Below are 22042 nucleotides of genomic sequence, written 5' to 3'. Positions count from 1 at the left end.
CGTTCGGCTATGTCGTGACAAAAGCTTTTCCATATTATTAGCATATCGTGTTATAAAATTTTAATAGGAAGTTAGATTTTATGAAGTGATCGATTGAGGTGACAAATTCTACGAGGATCGTTTCATTGAGCTAACAAATTTATTAGGTAAGATAACTCTTCGTTAGTCAATTGTTGCGCCAGTGAACGGCGCAATTAGAACGTTTGATTGAGTATCTAAGCATTTTGGAATATTATGGATAAAAAATAAAGAAAAGAATAAATTTAAGAGATTAATCTAGAATTATAGAAGAAATGGAGTAATAAGATAAGAATAAATTCGCAAACTTAATGTGGAACTACAGAACAAATAGATTAACGAAAAATCACGGATTTAATATAGAACTACAGAAGAATTGGAATATCTTTAACGACTATTAATGTCACACATTTGTCATTTCATTAATCAAAATTATTATTCAACAAAAGTTACACAATATTGGAGTATCTTTTCAGAAAACCTTCCACAGCATGTCCTCGGAGTACTCATTCTGCAGCGAAGGCGGCTTCGACGAGCTCTCAAGTTCCTCGGATTCCGGTTTCGACGTCAGCTTCGAATCGCCAAAGCACGAGGTTCAATCAGACACCCTGTTTCCACCAGCCAAAGAAGGAAAACGAAAGAAAACCCGAAATACACGGTGCAAGAGTCCCACACAGGTAAGCGGATGTGTCTACCTTCGCTCAGCCCAACTCCCCTTATCTAAAAGAACGTTCACCCATCGCAAAGAGATCGAGCAAAGAGAATTCTTGAAAAAGCCGGAAGACAAAAAGAGGAGACTAAATGATCACAAGGAACCATTGATTCGCAGGTGCTCAGGCTGAAAAGGAACCGTCGAATAAAGGCGAATGATCGAGAGCGGCACAGGATGCACACATTGAACGACGCGTTGGAACGTCTCCGGATGGCGTTGCCGACCTTTCCGGAAGACACGAAGCTCACGAAAATCGAAACCCTCCGTTTCGCCCACAACTATATTTGGGCACTGTCACAGACATTGGGGAATTCCGAAGCAGGCGAGATCACAGTGAACGTGGGTAACGTGACGGTCAGTATCAGTGAGAATGGAAACATGATCACCTCCTCGACCGGAAGCTGTGCTGTAGCCGCGCAGAAGCGGCTTGGACCGTCGCATACTGTTTTTCCTTATCCTCAGGAAAGATTCGTGCCCGAATGGCAGGAGTACGATTGCTATAGCGATCAGAGTGTTAGTCCACCGATGCAGTATCAGCAGTGTTATGATCAGAGGATGTATCATGCGCAGCATCAACTTCCTGCGCCGCATCATATGGGACATAATAATATGTATCAGTGTCTTTAGGTAGCTTTTAGCTCGTGGATGTTTTCAAGCATTTTGGTGGGCGATGATGGAAATGATTATAAAAAATGAACTTTCATAGTTTTTTCCATTATCGAAGAAGTTTATAAACGATTAGGCGATCGTTTAGAGTGGTTATGATAATGTATGAGAAAAGGTTGACAGTTAGAAGAAGTTAATGTGTCAAAGATGACGATTTAAAAGAAGTGTGTACCTATAGAATTTTACGGACGAATTGAAGGAATTTTCAGGGTCAGTATTTTTGAAGCTTCGAAATGAATTTAGTACTTGCGGAATACATATATCAATAATCGCGAGTCGCATGAGTCATCGCCGCCATTGTACCTTTGTAATGAGCAACGATGCTTCAGAAATTGCATATGTTCAGTAGTGAATTCAGTGCTATACAGTGAAGTTAATAAATCTAGCAAATTGGCAATTGCAGAAATTCTAACTAACTACTGATTTGTTAAGTGACGTTTCTGTAAGCAAAAATTTTAAAGTTAAAGTACTGATATCTAATTGAACCTTAAGTTTCTACTCGATAATTAGTAATCGAAGACCAAAGAATTTTAATCCTCCATGCTTTAGTGAATTTTTTTATTTTATTTTCTACAAAGTTCCACTAACAAGTATAATAGGTAAAAGCATGCAGTACAATTTACAAGCAAGGCAAATATATTTTGCTAGTAATTATATCTTACAGAAACCTGCATATCATTGCACGGATGTCGAACAGACATCGTCCAAGATAAATTCGCGTTGGATAATCGACGTGATTGTAAAAAGAAGTAGGCCAGTGCGCAAGATGATCGTTATTTACTTTGTAAGAGAGCATTCTATTTAAAACGAATTATTAGCATTAAGGTCTAATGTTAGGCAAACTGATAATCTCGTCGTTTCTTCGAAAACATATTTATCATTATTTCTTGTCTTATAAAAAAAAAATCAAGGTAGTATAATTAGAAACACGTACTAAATATCGCGTTCCTTTTCTTTTCTAGTCATCGATGCTCTTAGGTTTATCTCGAATGCTTGATCTCACTCTTTGTTTCTAGATTATTGTATTTAAACATACATTTCCGCCAGTGCTCTTATCGGATCGTGAAAATGCCGATTCAAGGAATATATGTATATTGTACAGAATTTATATCTTATCAATAAATCATATTTTACCTAGACATTTATCCTTTTACTATTTACTTCGTCGACTATCCCCAATATGATTTTAACTTTAACTAATTTAATTGCTTAAAATAATTAAAATTGAAATAATTAACCATATATAACATTCCAATGAATTTTGTTCATAAGAAAACGTCAATCAAATATATAATACGACACTACATACAATATCTTAGTGAAAATATCAGTCAAATAGATAACACAATATACTAATGATCGTAGATAAACCACGTTTCCGATCGTCGATAAAGAGATCGTTAAAAGGGAGGAAACAAATTCGCAAACAGAGCAGTTATGATTAAGCAGTTATCGTCTTACAAACGAGCATGCTTGAGCCACTTTGCAGGAATGAAGTCCTGTTCAAGAATGAATAAGCACGTGCCAGGGCACGTGTCCTTTGTAGGAATCACTGCAGGGCAGATGTATCACAAGTTGCGCCTGAAATTACGCCTACCCGTCTAATCCGATGGATTACATGACGAACGTGACTTGAAAACATTCGAAATCGGTCAGACGAAAGAAAAAATCAGCCCTAGTAGGTAACCTGTTGTCTCAGCTTTTATCCATAATCTCCCTTTAAATCGCAATTCACGTATCCTATTTGTAGTGTCTGAAGACATTTAGAAATTAGGGATGGAAGGAAATTTCTATTACGACGTAAAATTTCATTGGACTCAGAAATCTCGCAATTTTCATGCATGAATAAATATTATCGAGAAAGTGGATTAATCTAATGGAGTGAAGAGTGGAAAAATGTTATTTTTCCATCCCGAATTCAACAGCTCAACGGTTATTTTGATAGCCTCATCCCCTTTGCACTCTAGTTGATCGAACGATCGAATTCGCCTATTTATTTTTCTAACACTTGGCTACTGTGTTCTGAAAATGGAACACCTACCTCTACTTGTTATGGAAATTGTCCTTTCTGAAAGCGATGCTTCTTGCTGATTGATCGATTTCTTCTCCAGTTCATTAATTTTACTATTGTATGATATCAGTATGGTATTGAATCACGAAATTCGTTTCTGTTTTTAAATTTAGCAGATTTAACACTGATCTCACTGATATCACTGATGAAGATCTAAATTTAGAAGATAATTGAACTGACTTAATATTTATCTATATATATTCAATTTATCAAAGAATATTTGTAATTTATAATATTCATAATTTTCTATCGATTATATCTTCAACATATAATTCTATAGAAGACGAAGTGATAGAGAAAGATATTTTTGATAGTCGATGCGGTTTCACAACATCCTTTGATCAATAATTTCGTATACAAGGCTTATTTGCAAACAGGCTGCAAGCTGTGACGAATCCGTTAGCACGCTCGATAGTTTCCCCAAATCTCACCAATAATGGTAATGCTTCAATGGAACCATTATGTCCACGACATATAACTGTGTGCACAGCGCAACAGACGGCTAGATTCCGTAAAGGTGTTGGATTTTGGGGGGATTCAATCAGTTTTTGCCGTGGCCTTTGCACCCTGTAACTGCCTCCAACTGTAGGGGTTGCAAGGATAGAAAATAAGAAATTGGAAACACGATTGATTTATCCTTCACAATTACTCCCATATAACTTGTAATTTCCAATTTTCATACGTAATTAATATTTTTGATATTTTATTAAATGTGAGAAAACATGCTTGTGATTTGTTCTTTTTTATTTATTAATATAATTTGCAAATATTTGTATACTTTCAAACACAGCTCAGCTGAAATATATCCAGAATTCTGTTTCTCAAAAGCCAAATTGATCAACTCTGCTTTTTGTTTGTTTCTTAATTTTATTACACAAATTTATAAATAATGTTCAGTTTTTTAAAAATAAACGACTTATTTCCATAAGTTCATTTAATGTAAGAAGATGACAAAATTGAAAATTCTCAGGTAAATTTAAAAGATACATTTTGTAACATTATCATATTTTTTATACTTCTTGATTTATGAAGTTGATCAATTACCAACGGTTCAATTATTAAATAACACAAGGAATGGATATATATTCAGAATTGTTTATAAAAACAGAGGACCGCTATACGTAACGAAGCTGGCAGTGTGAAACAACAAGCAAGAGATCTTCGAACGAAACTTCCACCGAACTGAGACAAGCCGCACGCCTGCAGAATCAAACCAAACAATGCCAACGACGAAGTAGCCTCTCAGTACAGTTTAAACAAAGATTCAACGAGGAATTTTTTACAGACCATAAACGTCGCTGCTGCATTTCGAAGCGCAGTGATTTCGCTTTGATCGACCTTTCGTTGGGTCGTTTCCGACGAGTGCACATATCGATCGCGTTCAGGGCCCTCATTGTGCCGGGGCGCTGGTGTGTACGGTGACATACTGGTGGCTGACAGAGGTGCTCCCCCGTGGAGACCCCGAACAGTCTCGTACAGGGGTACCGTAGCACGAGTACGAAAAGAGGGGGAGACGGGTTTTCCTAATTCATGAAAATTCGTGAAATTACCTTGACCGATCGGTGAACGCTTAATCGAAGATTAATGGGCAGGATCCTTTACGACAACGGAAACTCCTTTCTGATGGAATAATTATCCGACTGCACTGCTTCTCGAAACATAGATATAAATAGGAATAGTCGGAAGTTCGCACGAAAACCTTTGAAAAATCGTAGGTCAGTTTAACTGTGTAATTTCGAAAGTCTGAAAGAGAGAGAGAGAGAGAGAGAGAAAGAGAGAGAGAGAGAGTGGTCTGAATGTTTCACTGAAGATTGATGATGACATGTTCTTATAACGCTTTACTTTTGTGATGGATTGAATATTTGAAGTGGTTAATAAATATGAAAACCTTTTTACTTGGTATTAATCACTACAGACATTTACGGAAATTTATATTTTTATAAAGGCAACTAAGAAAATAGAATGATAAAATACGATTTATTTTACTCTCCAGATTTTCAATATTATAACAAGTACTTTAGTTTGAATATTTCATGTGTTTCTGCACATTTTAGTTTCCCATAAATGCATAGACATCTGCAATCTGCTTACTACAAATTTTACTAATTATCCATTATTAATCAAATACTTAATTATACTATCTATGGTCTAAAAAAAAAAAAAAAAAATAAATTATAAATTTTTATTTGATAATAATCTTAAGATGCATACTACGGTACACTACTATTCCTACTACGTAGAATATTCCATAGAGAATTACATCTAAATGGAGGAACAAAGACAACGTCGATCAAGAAACAGAACCAATCCCGACCGTATTTATCCCAAAAGACTGTCGACAGATAGCGCAGGGTGTAAAAAGAAGATTCAGACAAGCATCTTTCGGCATCGTATTTCGGCATCTGTTTAGACGTGACGCGTAGGGTAGTGGGCTTTTCACAGCAAGTTGGCATTTGCAGGCCTTTGTGGTAAACCACGAACAATGCCAGTTAGACCACTACGTCATGGAACACACCCCGCGAACACCATCAACGTCTATTCCACTTTCTCTCTTTCTTTTTACATGTTATGTAGTACATGGTAGCTCGCTAAAATATGGAAAGCCTTATTTGATCTGGAGATCGACGCCCCTGGCAAGAATAAATTGAATTAATGAGGACGAGAGTTGATTGTTAAGCTTCCTACAGAGAGATGGTGTTTGTTGAACTGCATTGTTGTAAAGAAAAAGGGAATAATAGTACCGTATTGATAAAATGGGAGTGAAACTATTATTTCGTTTGTTTTTGTTGTTAAGTTTTAATAATTAAATTTGATAATTTATTAAGCGATAATATAAAGTACATTTCAGTAATTTACTAATCTAGTAGATAAAAGTATTCTTTAATTATCCTTACTTTCTTCGAAACATTGCACGCAATAATTTTCACTATATAGCTTTTATAATTTGAAGGTTTGATATGTAATGTAGAGTCCTAGATATTTCTTGTTTTCATATATGCAGATATTTCTTGTTTTCATATGTGCGGATATTTAAAAACACGTTGAGGAAGATGTTTTGACAGGATATGCAAAAAATTATTGAGGTAAAGGTTCGATAACATTTCAAGTCGTTAATAAGAACTTGACAACAACTGCCGAGAATCTGCACGCCATGGTTTGACTCTAGCGATGGAAATATAGGGGACAGATGTCTACGGGGGGCAGGTGTACCCCAATGTACGCGTGCCAACCAACCCCCCACCGCGCTGCCATTCAAGACTATAATTTACTTGAAGAATGCCCGAGCCAGCCAGGCATTCATCCCGGAATGACGTGGATTACTGGTCCAGGGAGCAACGAGTCCTCCAAAGTCGATCGGGAATCATCGAATGCCGAGCGATTGACGATAACGTTAACGATCCCTTTCCTCACTGTTAAAGAAACCTTCTTTCATGACACGTGGTAGCTACATAACCAATGAACACGTAAGTTTTTAGCTGTTCAACTTTTTATATTGTCTTTGTACCTTTATAACAGATTTGTATCATAAAACTTTATATGAATTCTACGATAAAATTTTAATTGTTGTATCTATCTTATCGAAGCAACTTTGTATGTTTTTTAATAGAAAATTTACGCTTTTTCGTTTACGCTTATATAATAATAATTTTTATAACGTGAGAATCTGTATAAATTCTTCGGTAAAACTTCAATTTTCATGTCTACCTTTTTAGTAGTAAGCTTGTAATTTTTTAACAGTAGAGTTACATTTATACGTTTGCAGTATTAGAATTCTGAAAATCATAATAGGATTTTCTCCGTATTTAATATACTCTCCACTGACATCATTCATTAATAACGTCAATCGGTCTGACGCTCGGACCAGCCTTTAATCACATGTAAAACCGGGATTAAAATCCGTGTCGAAGGATCGTTGAACAAATCATTGATTTAACGTCATTGTGAAGCATTCGTAGGAGCGCGCGTTTTATTGGGCTTGTAGGGAGAGCTTACGCAGGATTATACGCTTGCTGAAAACACATTTGATTTAACCATTTATCCATGTTCCATCCGCATTACTTCAAAGATTGCATACAATTGTTAATGAAAATAATGTATTAATTTATATTTAGTAAATAATATAATTTTAAAAATATTTTCTATAAATTATATATTCATATAGAAAGTTTAAATCGTCTAGAAAGAGCTTAAAATTAATTGAAAGAAATGAATCGAAACTATACAATAAAAGATTTTGATTTTCTAGTAATTCTAGAAGTTTGAGGCAATTAGTAAGAATCATTCGAACAACAGTAAAGGTAACGGTGATGGATATAGAGTTTCATATTGCACGCCTCAATTGGCTAGCTTCATAAATTTGTGGACTAAACGGTTTTCCCTAATTCTTCAAATCGTCCGCAAATAGTAACTCAATATCATGATCGGTGTGCCCTTCAGATTTTGAAATTACCGGCAAATAGTAACTTAATATGGTGAATAGAGGCTCCTCAAGGTGGTTCAATAGGTGAGGAGTAGCCTAATTTCACGGCAGCGTTACTTTCGTGAATGCTCAGGTGATCGATGTGGTCTTAGGTCAGCGGTCAGTTAACCAGCATTGAAGAGCTCTCGTAGACCCTCCGGAATCTTCTTTTAACTTCTATACATGATGAAATATCAATATCTTCTTTTTTATATTCTTTATTCTCTGTATATTATTAGTAATGCAATATTATAGGTTACATTCCAATAGAATTTTTTGTCCAAGTTTTGAATCTTTAATCTTATGAAAATTATGATTATTATCAACAGATAATCTCATTTTTATCAACGAGAAAATGTAAAACATACTATAAATGCATACGAATTATAAATTATTAATTTAGTAAATTCTTTGCAAACGTAAATTCTTATTTTCATAAAAATTATATTATTACCCTTAATAGATCGCATGTTCATTTTTATCAACAAAAATGTAAAACACCAGCCAGGTTCTACTTAAACATATGTAATGTTATTTCAACACTTTACACGGTGCCGGTTCCATAAACAGTCAAGTGGTGCCGTAGCTCGTGCCCCATAGATTCACCATCCTCCTCGCACCCCAAAAATCCCTCGACCTCCCCGATACCCCATTCGGTCTCTCTGTACCCCCGTTCAGTCACTGGCTGGCAGCTCATTAAACACCCACAGCACCCCTTATCCACCCCTCAGCCTGATTTAACTATTGTTTAGCTTGCATGTGTGCGTCATCACCCACAAGGGGAAAGAAATAGACGCGTGTACGACGCTCGACGAATGTACGGGGTGTAGATGGAATGTTCCACCATCTTGTCAGCGCAGTCTGTCGTATTGGTCGTTTGATTGAGTTTGCAGAACTTGGATTTATTTTGAGATATATTTTTGTCTTCCTTATATATATATATATATACATATATATCTAAATATATCTAAGAGCATATATATTTAAAAGATGAATTTATATATACTACTACTATATTTGCTAGTAATTTTTTCCATTTATGTATGACAGAAATTTTAGGATTTAATATTAGTTTGTAATATTGAAATATAGAAAATGGTTTTCAATGATGATGTTTAGCTCTTTCTTCTTGGAACAATGATAGAATTCGCACTCGTGACCGACTCCTGTTACACCCTACATCTTTTCGTCATAGATGCACGACCACTGACGAAACGAGGTTCACCGACGTGTTCACCATCACCGAAGAGATCCAACGAGCCATCTGGCCGTATTACGGTGCTCGATGTACAAATCGCAGTGGTTCTTATTTTTATACAGTCCAACTGGCAGTTCATATCGTATCTTGCAAGTAGCGATGAGGTTTCCACCCTTCCGATACTCGGATCAAAATCCGACGTTAAATCTTATTCTTATGGTTACACAAGTTTATAGACGGAGAATTGATTAAAACAGAAATTACACGAAGCACAATTTTGCAAAATATATTCACTGCTTCTATCATAAATGGGGAAAACTTCTAATACAAAAAGTATCAGTTCATAGGAAGCTATTAAATAATTAATTTGTTGAGTAAAACGTGTGTCTTAATTTATATATTTTACCTTTAATGTTTACTTAGATCTGTAAGAATTAATGTATGTTAGATTAATAATACGCTCTGATGGTTATTTTCATATAAATTTGTCTGATAGGTTCAATTTCGTCACTACCCAAAACAAGGGAAGGAAACAAAGTTCTGTTCGTATCGAAAGAATAGTCTACTAAAGAAATCATCCCTTCAGGGAACGATAACGAGCTTGATTGCCGTCGAATAATCAAGGGAATTTCTTGCATCAATTATCACTTCCTATCTAAACTATTCGATCCAAGCTCGTGAAACCTTATCTTTCTAAGAAAATGTTCACATCTTACTTTATTCTTCTCATGCAATCATAATCCGGAGCTGTCTAGAACATTTTAAAAACTTTAAATATTTATTCATTAAAAATTACTTAAGGTTCCAACAATTTTCAAACCAGGAAGGAAACTGCTGAACCACGAAAAGCAACAAAATCGTCACGAAGAAATATTCGTTCGCCAATCTTCTCCATAATTAGCACCCTTCCGTGACTTCATTCCATTATCTGATCAATTCGAGCAACGCATATTGAGCACCACCGGAAACACAGAAGTGACGTGTTCCGATTGCGAGTACACCGGCGTATGTTTTGATTGTGATCATGTGCCTTCGTCCCCACCGCGATTTCACCCCTTTTTCCTCGACACCCTCCGTAGACTACGGCCCTGCGCTACATTACTATTTCATAATAATCGCAGCGTATACGACCCGATAATCTATACCCGGGATCGTCGAACAAGCCGCACTAGCTGCAGCTAAATCGCGACTTGACTTTGATGTTAAAAATTTCTTTGCCACCAGTTGTACATTACATCTTTTACTCTGAAATTATAATATTATCATATTATATAATTATAATATTATAATATTTCTGAATAAAAGCAAATTAATTTCGTGTTTTCTTTTCTTCCACTGAAATATTTGTAAATTATACGAGTAAATATAATTCTGGTGATTAATAAGATAACTGTGATTAATTTTCTTTTAATGTGGTAACACGAGATAATAGTCGACTGCCAGACACATAATTTGAGGATAATTACCACACTTGATCATCCATTAACGAGCTGAGGCTTCAGTTTCAACGCTTAGCAATCTCTAAAAACGTACAAGTATGGCACCGCTATCCATTCTCGTTAAGTATTATATTAACTATTATACATAGTCTTTTAAATCTGAAACATTTGTAAAAGATCAGAGTTTTTAAAGTCTACTTTATTTCATATAGATATGTACAATTGAAGACTTCAGGAAAGAAGTATAACATGTATAACATTTTTTACAGCGGGACGGTTTTAAGATTCGGTAAGTTGTGCAATTAGTCCCATGTTATCAGAATTGTTCTTTTATTTGATTTTTTGGACTATTTACCTCTTCATAAGCTAAAAAAATATTATTTGTAAGAATATTAAAATATTATTTGTTTTAACATACCTACAAAATTTCCACAAAATGTTGTCAACTATATCTTTCACTTTAACAGATTCTTTTCATATTTAGCTTCTCTATATTCAGATATTCTCTTTTTGTCATGAAGTGACATTAAGAAAATCAATAAAAATGTACTCATCAGGATTTTTCTCTGTAATCTTCAATTATGATTTATTGTATAGAGTATAGAAAGTATGAATACCATGAAAAAGGATGAAAAGGTGTTCGATATTATCGAACCCTTTTCCCACTAACGAGAACGTAACGGGAGCCCTATAAATCCCAACCGCGATTTCCTGTTTCCCTTGGGTGCCCATTCAACGAAATTCCGTTATCCGGACGCGAGCGGCTCTCTCTACTCAAAATTCGTTGTAAAAAACTAACTCTATGAAATGGAATTAGGAAGTTCACTCTCGAGAATCTCACGCTCAGGATACATCTCACGCACGATGGATCAAAGAATAGTTTGAAATCGAAAAGAATCGATATATGCGGTTTGGTTACTATGACGTCTTGCTTATGATTGAAAAATTGGGGGAAAATCGTAAAAATCGGCTGAAAGTAATATTCTTGAAGAGTCAAAAGCGCGAAAATCCGTCGTTCGCGGTTTGCCTGTGATGTTTGCCGCGAAGTGATGGATTTCAAAGACGCCGACTGGTTCCTGAAGGGTAGCATACCGCAAGAAACGACCGTGAAATGGGCACACGCTTCACCAGGATTTCAGTGTGGCCTCCAGTGCGGGGTGGTCCCGAAAAATTTTATGGAAAAATATGAAATGAACGAAAGTGGCGGTGTGTGAGAACGTAAAGGTTCGTGTGAAAATAGCGACGAGAATGCTAAGCAGTAGTTGTTGATATTAGAGATTTTAATAAATTTTGATACATTACAAAATTGATACATTTGTTAGTAACTTAAGATTTGAAATCGTGAATCATCGGTTGGAAAGCTATAAAATACCTTATATCTTACATTTCAGGAATTTTTGAAGCTTTACAATTACGTAGAAACCTGTACTCATAAAGAAGTATAAATAACTCATAAAAAGTCATACGTAGAGTAAATTAAAAACCTATATATATAAGACTACTAGAAAAGTTTTTAACATGCATGAAAAATTATCCGTAAAAAATACATAAAAATGCAAGTATAATCAGAAAAAATCCTCCAATAATTGAAGTAGATAAATTCCAAAAATTAATAATAGTTTGATGTATCTCGGAATTCAAGTGAACTATCGACGCGGAAGTGGAACGAACGCAAAAAGAGATCTCGCACCTGGCAGCTTTTTTACCGCATCCGGAAACGATTGGAAGTTTAATAAGTCGTAGGATATTTTTAAAAGCTTGCTTCCGTAGGGTAAACATAAAAAACAACCCGGAAAATGATTTTCTGGTCGATAGTGTTACAACTGTAGCGATCGGACATGTATGTCTTCCAGCGGTAACGAGAACGAGGGATGAACAAGGGAAGTTAGAACAGCGTGGTTAGTCGCGACTAGTGTGGCGAATCAATTTTAATGCATCGAAAAACGTGACTTTGGGGTGCGTGTTACCTTTATGGACCACCGCTTGTGTAATTTCAAGGTATTTAACGATACTAACGAGGACAGCACCCCCGAATTTCTCTTCGTGAAATGTCACAAAATTTCTGGATTATGGGAACTATTCTTGTTCTCTAAATTAAGATCTCTGAATGCTGACTGATAAAGCCTCTTGATCCTTTTGAATTCCTAGAATTTGTAAAGATTCGTAATTTAAGAATATCGTTGAGATAAAAATGATTAAGAATTGCATAATAAAAGCTTCATGATATTTCATAAGAAATTATAGTAAATTTTGTCTTCCATAAATCGTTTCTAAAATTATTAAGAATTAGGGAATAAAAGCTTCATTCTATTTTACATTAAACTCTAACCATTTCGTTTTCCATGGCTTTCACATTTATTTAGATTTTATTCTTACCAATTATTAGGTCAAACTCAAACTTCCTTCGAATTAAACAAACCACGAAGCATCCTAGGATATCATATCACGCCCAACCCCAGTTGTCAGTTCTTTCCAGCCAATCAACCTTATCCGCACTTTAACGTTTCGAGTTATCGCCACGTGCCGGTCACGCGACTCAAAACGCATCCCTCTTGCACGCCGACACGTGCGCATTTTGCTCGTCGTAGTCGTTGATTCGAGGACGGATTATTCACAGATAACACCTCGGTAAAAAAAAGTGGAAGAATAATAACGACAGAACGGTAATTCTGTCATTTGTGGTTAAAGTGTCGCGTGTCGTCTTAAGTGCTCCTTGAAAGGTTTTGAAAAAGCGTGCATATGGACGTGCATCTACCCACTTCTTGTTATGTCTGCAGAATAATATATTTTGATAAAAAAGAATATTAGTAAGCATATAGAGCTTGTGATAAAAGAAATAATGAAAATTCTAAGATCTATAGATGGGACATTTGAATAAACGCAAATATTGTAAACAAAAATATATTTTGAAAAGAAGTATTAAACATTATAATTCCTAAAACTTTATTTTAATTTGCTTCTCGAATAATTTCATTGATACAAAGACAGAAGATTGTTTTGTTGAAACCACCAATCGATCTTCTTCCCTCGATTTGTAGGATATCGCGAATTAGCGTGGTGTGTAATAACGGTCACGTGCACGTTCTGGTCGGCACGTGATCAGGAAGACCGAGATGCGACTAAATGCCACAGACACGTGCATTTATCACCGGGTAGCACGGCTGAGAAATTGATAGCGGGAAACTTCACACCGGGGTGCACGTGTTCACCTACCATCGTGTAAAAGTTATGCGTAATTGAGATATCATAGCTGGTTTCCCACTGACAAGGGAATCCCAGTTTATTCGAATCAAGTTTGAGGACCGATTATAAGCTTCTATCTTTACATTTAAATTCTATTCAATATTAGCGATACTATTAATATTATAATAATGTTTGTAAATTATTATTATTTTAACTATAACATACTATAGTTTACAAATTACTTAATTTCTCTTAATTAAAATTTTTCACAAATTTAAAATTCTGAAAATTCAACATACCTCTAGTGTTATTAATATTATAATAAGAGTAAGTGTATTATTATTATTTTATAACGTACAACAGTTTTGAAGATATTTAATGATAATTTTATACATAATTGAAATTATATGTTTCTCCGATATTGTAGACTTTAAAGGATGTAATCACCCTGTTTGTTAACCCAGACTGAACACTGACGAATCCATCGTGGCTATGGTTTTAAGCTATGACACGTGTCAATGGAAGGATGTGGAAATATAAGCGTAATGGAGATATAAAGGGCGGTTCCCGACCGGTGAGAAATTCTTCGCTAATTCGAATGCTTGCACCCTGCTCCAACACGTGCCTTCAACGCGTGCGAATCTTTCCGCAGCACGTGCTATGCTAGTAACGTTAGATTCGTTTTGATGCATCGAATTTATTATGTACCGCGTGACTTGAATATTTAAGCATCTTAGTAGAATATCTTTAACTAAACCAAATTTGTTAGCATATAATATTTTGAAAGTTATCATATGCCGATTATAAAGATTTTCTGAAAATATAGAACATGGAGACTTTTTGAAAACATAGAACATGGGGATGCAATAGGAAAAAGTACGTGACAAATGTTTTTGACGGTATGAATCTGTAGAATTTTACAAAAATCTGCGTGTTATATTTGCGCGCGGCTGAAAGAAAATATTTTAATATAACATAGCCGCAAAGATATAATATTTTTAAATTGGATTAAATTTTAATGAGATTAATTGACGACGTATTTCGAATTAAAAATTGTTTTCCCTATAAAACACGAAATACGTGACTTGTATCCTTCCCCTGTGATCTTCGTATTTGACCTACTTCTGCTATTGTGTGCATATTGAGTACTGAAAACGAAGTACGACGATAATATCGAGAAGAAATAAAACGAACGCGCATAAGAAGCGCCTGAGGATGTTTAACCTGGCTTACATGTCGGTAAATGTTTGACCCACGTGAAGTGCTCGCGGCAGTTTACGGAGCGTTTCAATTAAGACACGCGCAACGGAGAAATAAAATTATTTGATGCCAACGAACCAGTGGACAGCCAGAAATCAAAGGGGTCGTGTACTTTTACGCTTGAACGTTTGTGCACACGATATAAGCCAGTAAACACACATACTCTATACATTAATGAAAACAATGAAAATACGATAAAACAGAACTGAGTTTTTTTATTACAATTGATCCATTTATTAGCTAAATTGATCAACTTTATTAATATTAATCGTTTGATTTTTGAAGGATTAAACATAGATTCTTTGTGTCAATAGAAATGATAAAATTATCACGGAACAAAATAAAGGAGTTCGCGTGTAAAAATATATAAAAGTCGAACTTTAGTCAACTTCGTCGAGATGAATCGTTTGATTTCTAAGAAATTAAACACTAATCAAGTAATATTAGGATCGGGAAATTTTCAAGGAATGAAACAGTTTGGCTTCTGAGTACTTCAATTGTCTGTTATCTCTTACAAGACATAAAGGTATTAAATCTAAGAGTAATTATCTCGGTGATAACAGCAATAAAATCGCGACAGAACGAAAAAGCTACTATTTATGGAGCTCAATTTGGGGTGATCGTGCACACCCGCGCTGAAATCCGCTCGAGATAACGAATCTCTTGCATGTTGCTACAAACGAATTCATGCCCTTCGACCGACAATAAACTGCATTATCTTAGATCCAGGCCACTCGATGCACCCCAACAACATCAAAGGGAAGAATTTGATCGAGGGAGACGATCGATAACACGATAGCCCTGAATGCTCCACTTCGTGTGTAATTCTACGCTCATCTAGAAACATTTTATTCTTCGTTCCTTTGATGCAACATCATATTTGCTATGTAGACACAATTTTTTTTTTCATGAACGTCGATTCGATTTGTACGTGACAAGCTTTATTTATAGAAATTTCATAACGAAAGAAATTCCTCATCGTTTCATCGGCGATCTGAATAGCTTACAGAAAAATAAATATAATTTATTTGCGAAGGATTCTTTCGAAATGTTATATATTGACAATTGATTAATAATGATTTTCTCCTTAAATTCCGTTTCTGTCAAGTTTTCTATTTCGATTTTATAGAACTCCGACAGTAACAACTTTCATTATGATAGATTTAGCTTCCAGAAAGAGCCACATTTTTTATAGAATAACTCACTAGAAATATTCTCTTTTCTAAGTAATATTCTAACTAGAAATTAAAAATAGTATTTAATTACTATTAAAATACCCATCATGCCATTAGAAATTAAAATTAACCAGTTGTTTCCCTATAAAATTGCCTTGACAATGGCAAACTTTTGTAATCGCCAAGGTTTTAAGGTTTCAAAAGGATACATTGAGGTAGATCGAAAGAGAAACAAAAAGGCCACATTAAAAACTGTTCCGAATCTCGTCTGGATCGAATAATCAGATACCTTCCTGCCGGTATATACCAGGTGAGCTAGTTGAAGCGAATAACGCCTTTTGACGTTAACGCCAGACCTCTTGTGTGTGCGGCCACCATAAACACAGTCGGCGTACAACGGCAGATTTTAATCTCCCGTTCGAGTTCCTGGTTACCGAGAGCCATTACCATTATGTTTGCACTCTGACTATCACTCTATTGTCTCTCTTATCTAATGGAACATCGACAGAATTGCTGTCGTGACAACGGATTTGTTAACTTTGCATGACCACTGTTTCGATTCCTCGAGTTGTATTCGTCTATGTTGGTCAATTCTTTGATACTTTTAGAATAGGATATTTATAAAAAAAGGAAGTTTAGTTAGTTTTTTTCAATTGAGGAGATTATGGGAAGTAATCTATAATAAACTAACCAAGATAGGTATGTCATGTGTTCAGTTAATTTGTAAGATAAATGATCTTATTAAAAGATAAATAATGATTGTGGGATGCAAGAGATAAAAAAAAGAAAAAGGATGAAAAATAGTATGGCTATGTTAGAAACGGTTCGTACACAGAAATTATCGCAGATGTCTACTAAGCGGGACTAGGCACTTAAAAACGAAGTGGACCGGTTTGGCCCGGCGGCTGGACAAAAGTAGTACAGTTGCCATTTGTGGTAAAATAATATCGAGGATAAAAAAAAGGCTGCACGCGCCATTGACCTTCTATGAACGTTACATCGGAACGATTGTACGGTTAAAAGTAGAGGGTGGCAAGCCTGTCGAGCCAGTGTACACAAATAAACAGACAGAGTGAAATTATTTTTAGGGGAACTCGTTAAAAGTACTGTTGTATCTTTCAGCTTCTCCAACACAGAATCAAACTATGTACGTATGAGATTCTTGGAAGACGAATTCATCAGCTCCACTTTTTATCAATTTCTTAGTGTCATTACGTAAATACACGATTAATATTCAATTCTCACGAAACAAATGACTTACTGCTATGAAATACATCGTAAAAATATGACATAAACAATCTAAGACAAATGTAAAAAAACGGTGTTCGTAACATCATCACTGTTTTGTACTTTCTAATTTATGGTATTGATCAATGTGGCTTCTGAACAGCTCATATTTCGATTGTTTATTGATTTTCATTTCTTGATTAAACGAGAAAGAAATAAAATTGAACACAAAGCTGCTTTTAATAACTCGTAACAGATAGAGAAAGACTTAATCTTTATTAAAGTTTGCTTAAGCTACAAGTATCCTGCAACATTCTTTCTAATCTTACGAAAGATTCAGTTGATTCCTTTTCTATTAATAAAAGAGATAACGTTCAGATTACTCGACTCGCATCGTATCGCTCGGTTTCTAAAGAGATAATGATCGTTCCTAGGAGGGAAACGTAGAATATAATACTGGAAGATTCCCTAGGGACAAGAGAGGATGGTTCCTCGCCAACTATTCGAACAAAAGAACCTCTCAGCAGGGTATTCCCTAGAAACTGGTATGTGATTCGCAGATCGATCAGCTACGCTCTTCCAATGTAACAGATCAATGAAAATAATTCTTATAACGAACTACATCAAAGTTTTATGGAATCTCGATTGGCTGTCAAACTCTAATCAAATAAAGCATAGACTTTTCTTCCCCTCGTTCTATTTTCGAACCGTGCTTTCTTAAATCCATAGAAATCTACTTACATACGTGATATCTATTTTCGACGAGTATTGTATTTTTGAAAATTAAAGAGGCTGCTGCAATAAGTAAGCACCCCTTCGTAATTACAGGAAACCAATTCAAAATTAAGTCGGCCTTCGAAACGTGCTATAAATTCATAGTTAAATAATACTTTCGTAACGATAAACTTTTACACTTTTGAAAATTTTAGCTTTGTTTCTCTTCCAATAAATAGAATTTAAATATTCCAGCTATCGCCTTATTTTAACGAACTCTTCAATTCTGGGCATGTTTTAAGGCTTAGAAAATGAATCACACGAGTGACAGCATGATGGACACCCAGTCGAATACGCACCGGTACCTGTATCCCCTGCGTTTTGTCACCCCAGAATCGTCTTTCCGGATGAACGCCTCGCAAAAATGAAAATCGTTCGCATGTGATGATGCGAGTATCAGTCTGCCCTCTTTCGAGATCATAAACTATCGAAACGAGAAATGCTAATGAGCTTCTAATGGTTTTAATTCCATCCGGCACCCCACATAGATTTTACAGCAAACTTAAAAAAGAAAAAGACGGTTAATCCTCGTGCAGTTTCTAGCTACACAAGTAACAAAAAGAAGATTTTCACGGGGAACGTTTTTAATGCTTTTTTTTACCAAACTTCGTTCACGAAACACTTGCTCCAGGATTGTCTGGTTTTTTTAGGAAGGTTAAAAAAAGCGTGTACTCTTTTACAATCGTTTTTTGACCAGCTGCAAGAAGAAATGAGTTTGTTTCTGGAAGACTGGTCTGATTTTTATTAATTACATAGCGTTTACTGTATGTTTTAAATTCGGATGCCATAAATTTTAAAGTTTGCGATCCATATTATAATCTACACAATGGAATCCTACTTTACTTAATACTTCTAATCTATGTGGCAGCATTTATTCTACAATATATAAATGTCTACTTATTGTGTCATATGTCGACAATAATTTATTACTAAAATTTTGTAATAAAATAAATATTAATCTAAACAACGGATTCACATTTACTCCATAAATAAATCGGCCAACGAATGTGTTTAGTATTCCCATCAGGTTTCGTGAACATTGAAAACGCTTAAGAAGCGACCGCCATGGAAAACAAACTAGCCACCCATCGACGATCGGTGCTCCATTATCTTCGGGCTGTCACGGCTTTAGAGGATTACACGTCGATTACGAGGTTCAATTTTAAACTGTCCGTCTCCCTCCTACCCCGACCCAGCAACCCTTTGCGGGTTACTCCATGGTTTTACAATCAGTCACCCGTGCTGTGACACGACCGATGCACAGTTCGTTGAAGGGGTTGCCACTTTTCGAAAAGCGGATTATGCTTCTCATTCTGTCTTTCGATTCTTTCGCGCTCCGCTGTCCTATGATCGTTACTGATCGATGGGTTTTGATCTAGAATGGATCTTCGATTGCTAACTGTCATTCGTTCAAAACATTTCCTCAAAAGGAATCGAAAAGTGTGTAGTGTTAGCCGAAAATAAGAATTTAGAATCGAGAAACCCTTACTTACCGAATATAAATATAATAATATAATATACATTGATATAAATACCTAAAATAACTAAAAATTTTCTATTATTGCATAAAGCGAATGAAAATTTTTTAATGTTACTCAGTATCATTGAGGAATTCCTCAAGTAAACGACATTAATTTTTAATTGTGTTAACTATTAAATTTCTAGCACAAAATTAAACAACGGATTGGAAAATATATTTCATAAAGTTTCCCTAGGTACTTTTTATTCCCGGAGGATGGCGAATATTTTCTCGATAGGGGCAAAGGGTGGTCCATAAAGAGCAAAATGGTTTTACGATTTTCTTTGGCTCTCCATTTTTTTCCTTATCCTGCGCGACAGTTTCGCACGTCACTGTTTACTACCGGTGCAACCCCTTTTGGTGTTCCTAGGCGTGGTAGTATTTTTAAAGGGTGTCAGCCAGTTTTTAGGAATCAAATGATCCCAAGAACTTCATGGGTTTGTTTGGACGCTATTGTTCATTTTAGTTTACTTTTCCACTTCTTTGGTTTCGTTAAGTTACGGTTTGTTGTAGAGACATAAGAAGTAAAAATTTATTTTTTATTTCCAGTTGCAATTTATTTGTTTCTTTTCAATTTTAACATGTAGTGTACTAAAAGTATTACATGTATGGAAATAAAAAACTATAAATTTTATTTAGTTTCCTTAAACTTGTTTCGTTCATTCATATAATATCCTAAATTTTTTTAACGTATCCTTATGAATATCTAAGTCAGTATTATTGCAAAATTAAACCATTCACAGGGACAAGTATGAAACTTGTTACTATTAGAGGTGCAACTCAAGCTTCCTGAACAAGGCAAACGAAAAATCCAGCGTAGCATTAGAAAGTACTTGATGCGTACTGGGTACTTTGAAATTTCGAAGGCCCCTCCACTGTAGGCTGCTATAGGTGCCCCCAGGTTTTTTTTTCAGTATGAATGATGATGTATGGATGTTGGCTGGGCGCTAGGGGCTGGGTAAAGGGTTCCATTGTTAAACACCCCCCTCAAGAACGAACCCTCTCTCTCTCTTCGCGGGAGAGGCCATCGTGAAATATTGCCGGTGAGCAACAAACTGCATTCTGCAAGCTGTATACTGTTAATTTTATGCCGGATTTTTTTTGCCCACTTCATCCATCCCTCCTCCCCTTTTGCTATTTAGACTTGCTGCGCAAAGATCGTTACTAGTGGAATTCTTTATGGGGAAACGTTCACTCTTAGATCACCAATGTACATAGTTTGAAATTTCAATTTCAAAAAAATGTATAAGATGTAGATTATATGTTCTCGAAATTTAGATAAAAGAAATTTTAAACATGGGACAATTTTCTTTAAAGTTTCTGTGATTACGATATTGGTGGAAACAAGTGATTGAATTTATTGGAATAATTCTTTCTTGCGTAATATGTTTTTGTTGCATAAAGAAACTCTTGAACACAATGAATATGAGTTACATAATATCGGATACGCGTTACATCCACGCTATTGTCCCTTCAAGCGTAAAGAGTTGTCCGCAATATCCTTTGATTCTTCTACTCTTCACATGAATATGCATCAATCTAATGCAGTGAGGATTACACTTTTCATCGAGATTTTGAGAATAACGTGGCTACTATAGTGAACCGTACAAACCTTTCATTCCCTTCAGTTTGTTACATAAATGACAACTACATTACTTTTGACAAGTATCAGTATCATTAACAGCAACATTGTTTGATAAGAATGAAAACTCAAAGAAGGAACAATATTCCTTTCACCTCTAAAATCTTTCACAGCATATTGACTCCGTCATAAAAGAACGTGGTTCAATAAAAATCAAAAGTTACACCCTCGAATATTTAACCACTAAGGCTAAGCTGAACAACTCAAAAAAGAAACTTCATTCACACGCTTCTCAAATCTGTCACGACCAAAATTACAACCTATGAATTTCTTCAGGAAAGAACGACGCCGAATAAAAATCACAAATTGCACCATTAAATGTCCAACAACTAAAGGCAAACTGAAAGCTCTAAAAAGGAATTTTACCTTTTCACACTTGTTAATCTATCACGATCAGAATTTCAAAGCGTTAATTTCTTCGTAAATGAACGTCACGTCAAAATGAAAAGCGTCATTCTTAACTAAGTCGACAATCGAAAGCAAGCTGGAAAAATGAAGTCAAGGAGAAGAAGGAGGAGCGAACGAGGGCTAGAACTCGATATCAGAGTACGTTATCGGGGAGAACAATGCGGAACCGCAATTAATAGGGCCTGTAATCGGACGCCAGACACGCATCCCGGGCGATATATGCAAATTCGATCGGACACGGTTTTAGAAATTCGCCGCGGCCCTCCTCGTTCGCCAACAATGCGTGACTCC

At 35.6% G+C, this 22042-nt stretch overlaps 1 protein-coding gene across 1 annotated transcript; it reads left to right on the top strand.

Moving 5' to 3' along the window:
* The first annotated feature begins 406 nt into the window (after nucleotides 1–406).
* On the top strand, nucleotides 407–2415 carry LOC100740103 (neurogenin-1). The gene is made up of 2 exons (XM_024368898.2): nucleotides 407–695; nucleotides 848–2415. Exons 1-2 carry the CDS (start codon nucleotides 510–512, stop codon nucleotides 1355–1357), a joined length of 696 nt encoding a protein of 231 aa, XP_024224666.1. The 5' UTR covers nucleotides 407–509; the 3' UTR covers nucleotides 1358–2415.
* The last annotated feature ends 19627 nt before the right edge of the window (nucleotides 2416–22042 follow it).

Source organism: Bombus impatiens, unplaced genomic scaffold (genome assembly GCF_000188095.3).
Source record: "Bombus impatiens unplaced genomic scaffold, BIMP_2.2 scf_0487, whole genome shotgun sequence".
NCBI lineage: Eukaryota > Metazoa > Arthropoda > Insecta > Hymenoptera > Apidae > Bombus > Bombus impatiens.
This window is presented reverse-complemented; position numbering and strand designations above follow the sequence as displayed.